Source organism: Rana temporaria, chromosome 9 (genome assembly GCF_905171775.1).
Source record: "Rana temporaria chromosome 9, aRanTem1.1, whole genome shotgun sequence".
Classification (NCBI taxonomy): Eukaryota; Metazoa; Chordata; class Amphibia; order Anura; family Ranidae; genus Rana; species Rana temporaria.
The window spans coordinates 171,153,932-171,164,894 of NC_053497.1; the positions used below are offsets into that span (position 1 = coordinate 171,153,932).

Consider the following 10,963-nt stretch of genomic DNA (forward strand, 5'->3'; position numbering starts at 1 on the left):
CGACCGTCGGAAGGCTGTCAATCAAATAGGAACGCCCAGTCCCGAAGACCATACCCGGAAGCGACGGAGAAGATCTATCTCTAAAACGGTAAGTACTGCATTGATTTTAAACAAAACACCCGATTCTGCTTCCCGTAATTAGGCCCAATCTAGTGTTAAAAAAATTTTTTTGGGTGAACTCCCGCTTTAACTATTACTATTAAATTAAAGGTATTGGAATTTCCTTTCAAATTTGGCTGTTAGTGAACGTAACGAATACAAATCTATCCAAAGTTACAAGTTATCCAAAATAACGAATGCCACATTTAAACAAATGGAACGAAACAAATTAGTACTAATAAATAACAATATTAATAATAAAAACGTTTTATTATTATTTATTATCAATTCGCTCCATTCCATTTGTTAAGATGCGGCATTACTTCGGATAATTCACCAACAGTCAAATTTGAAAGTAAATTCCAATACTTATAATTTAATAGTTAGTAATAGTTAAGTTATTATTAGTTAGTTATTATTTCAGATTTTCAGATTTACTTTTTTTTTTTTGAATTTACGAATTTTTGATTTTACCAATATTCGGAAAAGTTTCTGAAATGGGATTTTGTTCATTCGGATATTTCCAAAATAACGAATTTGTCTAAATTCGTTAAAACAACTAATTTGGAACGAAACAAATTACACATGTCTAGAGATGAGTGAGATACTGGCAGAAAGTTGTCAGGGACAGTAATAGAATTTATCAGTTACAGCTACAACTGAGCCCTGTCAATTAACTAGACTATTTTATCTAGCTAGAACACGGATACTGGTACAGTACTGGCTCTCGCCTCAGACACCTACGTCACACCAATGGATACAACAAGTTAATGGTATATTGATTAGAGAGAAAATGCATATCAGCATAGGAATGCATATGGCAAATTCACCAAAATCTGGCAGGAGTGACTAGAGTCCCCTGCGGTAGCTCCGCCTCAGTTAGTCCGTGATAGATTACTCCAGATGTAGGAGAGCGGGTTGTGGAGACCCCAGCTGCAAATCTTGTACAATTAATGGGATTGTAGAATGGTGGTAGACACTGTGGTAGAATGGTCAGCTGCACCATATACTTGCAAAGCTTGCTTTAAGGATAGCAAACAATTTATAAGTTAGTTTTAGTTTATTTCAGTTTTATGTTCTGTTTTTCTAGAATATGTCAATAATGAACCCGACTGTATATTGAAGTTGTAGAGTATGGCCCGGATTCACATACATCGACGCATATTTATGCCGCCGTGGCATATCTCCTTTACGCTACGCCGACGCAGCGCAGAGAGGCAAGCACTGGATTCACAAAGCCAGTGCTGCCAAATCTGTGCTGGGTTTCCTAGGCGTAAGCCGGCGTATGTGGAAGTGGGCGTGAGCCATGCAAATGAGGCGTGACCCCATGCAAATGATGGGCTGAGTCTCAGACAGATACAAATAATGAACGGCGCATGCGCCGTCCCGTGGACACATCCCAGTGCGCATGCTCAGAATCACGTTGGAACTACTTCCTAAGATACGTCGGATGGATAGATGGCTGAGCATGGATGGATGGATGAGTCCCCGAATTGTCACAGATCAGCGCTGTGGGCAATACAGATACAGCCCACAGCGCTGCTGGTACCCGATCTCTCCCCTCTCGTCTCGCACTTTACCGATCGGTACGGAGAGGGGAGAGAGGAACCGGACATGGCACGGGGCAATCACATGGTAAATGGCCACTGTCAGGGGCCATTTACCGAGATCCATGATGCGCCATGTCCCCTGGACCCGGAGGCGCGTAATGCCCCGTGTACACGATCGGTTTTCCCGTCTGAAAAAAGTTGGATGGTTTTTCTGATGGAATTCCGCTCAAGCCTGCCTTGCATACACACGGTCACACAAAAGTTCGGTGAACTTTTGACTGCCAAGAATGCTGTGACGTAAAACAGTGGTCATCAACCTTGTCCTGCAGGGCCCACTAACAGGCCAGGTTTGCAAGATAACTGAAATACATAACAGCTGATATAATTTGCTCCTCAGTGATTGCAGTATTCTAGACTGCATCTCCCCAAGGTAATACATAAAACCTGGCCTGTTAGTGGGCCCTGCAGGACAGGGTTGATGACCACTGACGTAAAAGACTACGACGAGCAGAGAAAATTAAGTTCTATGCTTCTGAGCATGCTTCGGAATTTTGCGCATCGGAATTTGGACACGCGATAGGAAATTCCGATCGGATTTTTTCCTGATGGGAAAAAAGAGAACCTGCTCTCTATCTTTTTCCAGCAGTTTTTCCGTTGGAAAAAGTCTGATGGAGCATACACACGGTCGGGATTCCCGATCAAAAGCTCTCATCTGACTTTTTCCAATAGGAAAACCGATCGTGTGTACGGGGCATTAGAGCAAGATCCTGGTAGGACGTTATAGTACACCCTCCCAGAGTTATTCGACCGCCCTGTAGCCCTGTTTTCTGGCTATGGGTGGTCAGCAAGTGGTTAAATACTTTTCAATTTATTTATATGCAGAGCACCATTGTGTATAAAGTAAATGGTATCAAGTATATGTATATATTATAATACTTAAATTAGGAAAAAATTATGATTTCATAATGGATACATAGAAGTGAAATGAAAACTTATGTGATACTTATCCAGATATCCTTTGAGGATTAACAATTACAACCTCAAAATTGATCTCTGGATAACTCACAAATATGTAGAAAATGGCCCATAATTAAAATAAAGGTACAAAAAAAGATGAAGATAGCAAGTGGTTTTATTTTCCTGGGAGCCAAATCCACACTATGATGAGAATAACAAATCTAAATTTAACACAGGTATAAAAATATGTCCCAGGTAGGGCTAATTTAAGTATATTCAATTTTATTTCCAGGACACCTGCTTTTACTGTCTCCTGGTTCATACATCTAAACAAGCTCCTAGAGAACATTTACACTGCTGTTTTTCAGTAACCACCTCAACACCGGGCACTTTCACCCCCTTCCTGCCCAAGTCATTTTTCAGCTTTCAGCGCTGTCACATTTTGAATGACAATTGCGCGGTCATGCAACACTGTACCCAAATGAAATTGTACTAATTTTTTTCCCACAAATAGAGCTTTCTTTTGGTGGTATTTTATCACCTCTGCAGTTTTTATTTTTTGCGCTATAAACAAAAGAAAAGCCTCAAATTTGAAAAAAAAGCAATATTTTTTAATTTTTGCTATTATAAATTTCACCCCTAGTGGCTTGGGAAGGCGAGGATGTCATATGACGTTCTCACAGAATGAGAGGCTTATTGTCCCGCTGTCATTTGACGGCGAGCGGTAGTCTAGTGGTTAAAGGAGGAGGAATGAACCTAAGACCAATGCCATTGATATCTTTATTAGCAGGGGCAGTAAGAAAAAAATGTTTAATCTCGTTAGTATATAGTCAATTTATGGCAAACTATCAAGATATTTTAGATAGCCCAGGCAGAAAGGGTTGGAAGCTGGATCTGGGGGTTGTACTGGAGGAGGAATGGCAAAATATCCTGAAGAGGGCACCGTTGGTATCTTTATCACCTACACAATGTTTTTTTTCACAAGAAAACCTACATAATGTTTATCACGATTGTTTATTATATACAGGACATATAGGACTCCAGAAAAGTTATATAAGTAGAGGCGGAGGGAAACTCCGGATTGTCCAAGGTGTAAGCAATCCCAGGCAGATCTGCTCCATATGCTTTGGAAATGTCCTAAACTGGTCAGATATTGGCAAGAGGTGGTGTCCACAATTAATGGGGCCTATAATACACAGAATTGGAACCCAAAACTTGTTTACTGGATTATCTTAATGAAGAGCTATATCCAAGGGAAATGTCCATTTCAATTGGTAGACTACTATTTATCGCCCGTGGGCTAATAGCTAGAAAATGGATGTCTTCCAGTGTGCCAGTATTTGAGGAAAGCCATTTCCAGTTAAATGAGGCAATACTAATGGAACGACAGGTTTATCATAATAGGGGTACACTGGATACATTAGTTAAGCTGTGGGGTCCTTGGCAAACAACTCCAGGCTTGGCTTCATTCTCTTCGATCCCAAATATAATAGTATAGAACGAAAGAATGGAGAGTGTGTAGGTAAAACATGGGCTGGATAGGGTGTGTTAAGCAGTATGGGAGGAGAAGGTGGAGGAGGGAGGTGATAGGGAGGGGTCTTTTGTTTGTTTTTTGTTTTGTTATGTTTCGTTTTGCTTTGGTATTTCGATTTGTGGTATATGGTCAATGAAGGGGATTGTTTGAAATAAGAATTTTAAAATATATACTCTGCAAAATCGGTGTTAAATTTGTTATATATATGGATATTGTAAAACTGGTAAATAAGAAAATTTTGAATAAAAAAAATAAAAATGGCTTTGGTACAGCAAGACATATTCTGATCCAATGTCAAGGACAATACAGAGGGATCAAGCTATTTTTTTGGACTTCCTACGGAAAATACAATTGTTTATCAGGTGAGCACTATTGTTTCATTATAACATGGGACTTAGATTTAGCATTCTTACTCTAGATAGTAAGAAATACTTTGATAATAATGTGTCCATTATGTATTGTAAACAGCGCTACTGTTCTGTCCTCTACTGAGGATATACAGTTCGCCAAATGACCACTGAGATTTTAGGAAATAATGTTGCAAATAATTATTAGCAATCAACAGCTGGCCCTCAGAGAGTCCAGTCCTCCGAGGACTACTCAGTCCTCCGAGGACTAAAACACGCTTTCATAGAACCTGTAAATATGCAGAGCTGCAATCACACATTGGCAGGGGATCTATTCTATAGTATAAAGCATGAACAATTCAATAGAAACCAATGTTATAGTATCTTTACTGCAAGTGAGTGATCATTAAAAACATGGAGTTTTAAGGAACTCTGGTTCACTGAATGTCATAGTTCCCTTTCTCTAGACTTTCCATCAAATTGTCTTAAAATATTCTCTTTCACTTTGTCACTAGTCCTCCAAGAAAGTACATTCCCCTTTCTGCTCTAGAATTGTGTGCTTTAAAAACTGCATTGCTTTTTTTTTATCTAATATGAACCATTTTTGCGCCTTTACTAGAAAAAAAATAATGTCCAGACTTTAACACTGTCAAAGAACCGTGGGGAACATATTCCAAACTAACAAATCAAAATAATTTAATTGAAAGTTTAACATGTTTTACAGAGAAGAAACCATCAGTTTTCAACCCTGAAAAAGCTACCCCTTGCACCCTAATGATTGTCCCAACAATGGCTACAACAACGAGCATTCAAATATAAACATTAGCCAATAGGAATTAATATAAATAATGGGAGTAGTGGGTGTACATATCTTACATCTTATATAAATTATATCCACAATACAAAGAGGTGGACCACATAATATGCGCCTGCCATGAATAATATGACATCTGGATAAACATTAGAAGATATAGCGAAAAGCTCTTCCCATGGATTTATGGTGGTGTGCCCTAATGCAGATATGCCAGATATTTAGCATTAACCCCTCGAATCTTCTTATTTTACCAAAATAGTGAAAAGCACACACACTACATTAAGCCTGCATAGTTCTAAGGCAATCGTTAACAAGATGCGAAAACACTGCGCTTGGAGATAGTAAAAATGGGAGCTGCCCCCCAGCACTGGGAGTCTAGATACCAAAAAACTCTAATCAAATAGTAAAAATATAGTGCAGCGCTAACAAGTGCTAAGACAATGTTTGCAAAAATGTTTTACGGGGTGAGGAAAAGTTCTCTTCATTGAGAATGTTGGGTAGTCAAATGGCAGTCAATGATCCGTTGTGGGCGACAACATTTTTGATTACCAAAATGTTGTATTACATGAAATAAGGATGCACAGATCAAATATTAATCTTCTTTGGGGATTAAATAGATATTCATTTGACTGGACTACTGGAAAAAATAGTCACAGGGTTGGATTGAGTAAATGAGGAGAGAATTAATTATCCTTAAACCCATAGTCTGGACTGCAAGTGTGTTGTACAATCTAACCTATGGGCCATTGGACAGATTGTCAGTAGGAGGTTGGCAAAAGTGTTATTTTTCCTGTCTGGTTGGGCATTAGTATAGTAAAGGCAATATTACTGTTTTGCTAAATTCTTAAAGTTAAACATGAATGAGAAAAATGAGACAATGGTGACCTTCTTCATTCTTAATGGGCTTTTGGATATCCCCCAATTACAAGTGCTTATATTTCTTCTGGTTCTTCTAATTTATCTTATATCTCTTGGTGGCAACATGTCCATTCTTTTATTGGTGTGCCTAGATTCTCAGCTTCACACTCCAATGTATTTCTTCCTGTGTAATCTGTCGATTGTCAACATGACTTCCACCACTGTAACACTACATAGGATCCTTGTTATCTTTGTAACAGAGAATAATGTAGTATCTTTCAATGACTGCATGGCACAGGTCTACTTCTTTGGATGGTTATGCGGCAATGAGTTAATCCTACTTACTATCATGAGCTATGATCGTTATGTTGCCATCTGCAAGCCATTGCATTATTCAACTGTCATGAATAGTAAAGTCTATGTTGGCTTGGCCATATTCTGCTGGTCATTTAGTCTTCTACAAATTCTACCTGCAATGGGTATATTGTCAAGATTTTCTTGCTATACTTCCATTAAAATGAACCACTTCTTCTGTGATATTATAGGAGTGATGTACCTATCCTGCGATGACACCTCTATTTTGGAGCTGTTAATATTCACACAGGGGGGGTTACTTTCAGTCTTCACCCCATTTCTCCTCACCTTCATCTCCTACTCATTCATTATTGCAACCATAATGAGAATTAAGACAAGTACGGGGAGATCTAAAGCTTTCTACACATGTTCCTCACACCTAACTGTTGTTACTCTTCACTATGCAAGTCTTGTTTGTCAATATTTCACCCCGATTGGTTTGATTAAGTCCAGTAAATTTTTGTCTTTGCTTAACACAGCTGTGATTCCCATGCTAAACCCTTTCATTTACAGCCTAAAAAATAAGGATGTGAAGTCAGCTCTACAGCGGAAGCTCGAGTATTTTATGATCAATTTTTAAGGGGATTGACTATTGAGTTCAAAGGATATAAATGTATTTAATAAGAAAGATTACGCAGTTCACAACACAGCCTTACGACCATAAAAAAAGTGTTTGTGAAAACATAATGGAAAGACTGTTTTTGATAAACTCATTGACTTTCTTTTTTGTAAGTACTTTTTGTGATAATGAGGTCTGATGAACCCTGAGTGAGTGGGGAGAACGAGGAAGTCATACTGAACACCAAGCCACCCTCATTTCACCAGAATTTGCAAGTCAATGATGAAAATGTTCTAATTGAAATATTATATCTGGGGTGGACAGCCAGAAACAGAAAAGACGCTTCATACAAATGCTAACCCCACTAGAACACAACTCAGCCTGAGACATCTCTAACAAAAGCAGAGGCATCATAAATCCTATTAGAAAACATTCCAGCTGCCTTTAGTGTCACCAAGAGACACTGGTCTTCATGAAGCCTTAACACAGATCCCTTAGGTGACATTAACTGCCCAAGCCTTGAAGAAGGGGGAAGCTCTCCCACTCACCCCCTCCTCGCAAATGTGTTAGCTGTACCCAATGTTCTTAACTATTAAATGTTTCAAAAAGTGAGATGAACTTTTGTACCAGGCTCCCTGTACACATCAAAGAATTAACCATCTCTGAAAGCTTCCTTCATTGCTATCAAAGAGATAGCAGCCTAGGACCAGAACAGGACCCACCCATACTATACTTCAAACACAAATCTGCCACTGTGAAGGTAGATAAATTGGAACTAATTTTTACTTCTATTGGCCCTGCACTATCATACACACACTCTAGTTAAAGTACCTTTGATAAGACTCAAGTAGCATGCAGCAGTGTTATTAAACTTCATTAGCAGAATGTTAATAAAACTCCATTAAGTCAAAGTCTACTTATGGAGTCATGTTGTCTATGCCCTGCCTGGTATGTGACTCTAAAATATACACCTGCGATGTTTGGTTTCATACAATTTTCATAATCCTTGGTATGATGGAATTGGATTGCTAGAAAATGGTTATGTTAAGGTATAAGTAAATAAAAACAAAGAATAATAGTGTCCTTGTTCAATAATAATTATATAATAAATTGAACAAAAATAATAATAATAATATTGAAAAACAAAAGTGCAAAAAAATAGTCCAAGTGAAAAAATCAAATAAGTTTCAGTTTGTGAATAAGGTGACTAGTAATGCTGCGTACACACAGTCGGAAATTCAAACAAGAAATGTCCGATGTGAGCTTTTGGTCGGAAATTCCGACCGTGTGTAGGCTCCATCAGACTTTTACTGTCGGAATTTCCACCAATAAAAGATTCCCACAACTTCTTTTGGCATGATGGCCAATATTACAGGCAGGATAGAGGAGTTGCGATGGGGGCCAAATATGCTCCGAGTTTGGCCAACTTGTTTATGGCCAAATGGGAGGAGGATGTCGTTGGTGTTGGTACTAGGCCCCAGATTTTACTGTGGACGCGGTACATCAACGACATCCTCCTCCTATGGAGAGGTTCTGAAGAGGAACTATCTGTTTTCATGACATTCCTTAATTCCAACAATAGGGGGATTGTCCTCAAGTATGAGGCTAGTAAGAACAAAATTAATTGTTTGGACCTCACCATTTCTGTCGATAGTGATGGTTTTACCACCTCCACCTACTTTAAAAGTACAGACAGAAATGCTTTTATCCCATGTGACAGTTGTCATCATGCCACTTGGCTCAAAGCTGTGCCCAAGGGGCAATTCCTTCGTCTCAAAAGGAATTGCAGTAAACATAATATGTTCCTTGACCAGGCCGGTGCTCTAACAGAACGCTTTATTGAAAAGGGTTACAATCGAAGTTCCTTGGTTGACACTTTGGAATTGGTGACCAACACCAATCGTGAAGATCTACTTCGCATTAAGCCCAGGGATGACCAAGCGGGCAACTACAGAACTCCCTTTGTAACCGACTACTCTTGCCAACATGCCAGCGTCAAACACATTATCAGTAAGCACTGGCATGTGCTTAAGAGTGACAACATTTTGGGTGCCATACTACCTGACAAGCCTCGGGTTGTATTTAGGGGTTCTACATCCCTGAAAGACAAATTGGCACCCAATGTTTTGGATCCCCCTAGGATTCCTTCTATGTTTTTGTCCGGCCTGGTAGTGTTTTTTAAATGTGGCAAATGCCATATCTGTGCAATTAATCGCCAGACTCCTAAGAAAACTACTAGTTTCAGTTCTAGACAATCAACTAAGAGGTTTCCAATTGAAACATTTATTACCTGCTCTACGGTGGGAGTGGTTTACTTACTTCAATGTCCATGCGGGCTCCAATATGTGGGCAGGACGAAACGTCCTCTCCACATACGTTTAAACGAACATCTAACTAATATCTGCAGTGGCTTCCCAAACCATTCTGTGTCCAAACATTATTTGTTGGCCCACAATAAAGACCCTACAGGCACTACCTTCCTGGGGATAGAGAAATTCCAGGCACACTGGAGAGGGAGTGACCTGGTGAGGAGCATTTCGAGATCAGAGATGATGTGGGTCCACACATTAAAATGTTATGAACCTTACGGTTTAAATATAGAGGTAGACGTTAATTGTTTTATTGATAATGCTTAAATCATGATCTTGATCTATCTTTCTACTTTTATTTATTTTTTAATTTTTTGGCAAATTCATATTTTTATTCAGCATGTTCATACTTACATTTGCTGTTTATAGTTTATCTATCTGTGTAATCCATGATTGGACATTTTATGTATTTTTATATGTATTTTTTGCTATATATGGTCTGTTAACGTTTATATAGCACTGGGCTTTAAATATAGTCTTTGTATTTTCATGTATATATACGATTTCATGGCCCTGTTTAAGGTGGGATGTTGTTACATAATTATCCATGTGGACATTAGTCACAGAGGACACACACCAGCCTTTATATTTGTATCCTTTTTTTAACTTTGCTCTGTATCGTTATTGTAAAAAAGTTTCTATATGGACGCTGTCTCCTTGAAGGTGTCATTGTACAAGTAATTGGCAGTGTCTCCGTCAGTGTATAAGTAATTGGCAGTGTCTCCGTATTATTTTTAGACCATATGTTGCAATTACATTGGTTTTCCCTTTCTTTTTCCCTTAAGCAAGATGGCGGACGGGTGATCCTTTGAGACTGTTGTCCATTTGAGTCCCTGCCCCTTTTACGTTTATATGCGGTGACGCAAAACGTCTCCTCATTCCCGTGACCACGTCTAGTGTAGACGAAACGTTGGGAGGCGACGTGCTGACGTCACCGCGATCTGAGGACTTTCGTTCTGACACGCCGGCCGGCTCTTTTTATCCTCGTTTATATTTTCTACTTTAACTGTTGCTTTACTGGTGGATCGGTGACCCCTTGGAGGATCGCTTCAAAAGACAAGCTCCATTCCAACATATGTGATCCAGTGATTTCAGCTTGACTAGATCCGTTAGGATCTTCCATTCTGGTAAGGGTCAGCAAGCTATAGTTATCATTGGACCCAGAGTTTTCCTTCACGGTTGCAGCAGTGTGCTAACACTCAAATTCGACACATTGTTGGACTATTAACTTTTTATTTCACTTTTTATTTTTTAATTTGTTCACATTTTTTGATATTTATTGGACTCCTATTTAGCCTTCTTATTGATTTAGATGGCATATGAAGGCCTTTTCACTCTTTAGCGCTACTCCACCGTTTGTAAAAGATTGAGAGCTGGTTCTCAAATTTTTCGACGGAACAAATTCCAATTGGAAATTCCGATCGTCTGTAGCAATTCCGACGCGCAAAATTCTGACGCATGCTCGGAAACAATTCGACGCATGCTCGGAAGCATTGAACTTAATTTTTTCGGCTCGTTGTAG

The 10,963-nt window shown here is 39.0% G+C and overlaps 1 protein-coding gene across 1 annotated transcript; it reads left to right on the forward strand.

Annotated features, from left to right (window-relative positions):
- The first annotated feature begins 6,157 nt into the window (after positions 1-6,157).
- Positions 6,158-7,093, forward strand: LOC120914625 (olfactory receptor 2AP1-like). The gene has a single exon (XM_040325309.1). The coding sequence runs from the start codon at positions 6,158-6,160 to the stop codon at positions 7,091-7,093; it is 936 nt and encodes a 311-aa protein (XP_040181243.1).
- Positions 7,094-10,963: the final 3,870 nt, after the last annotated feature.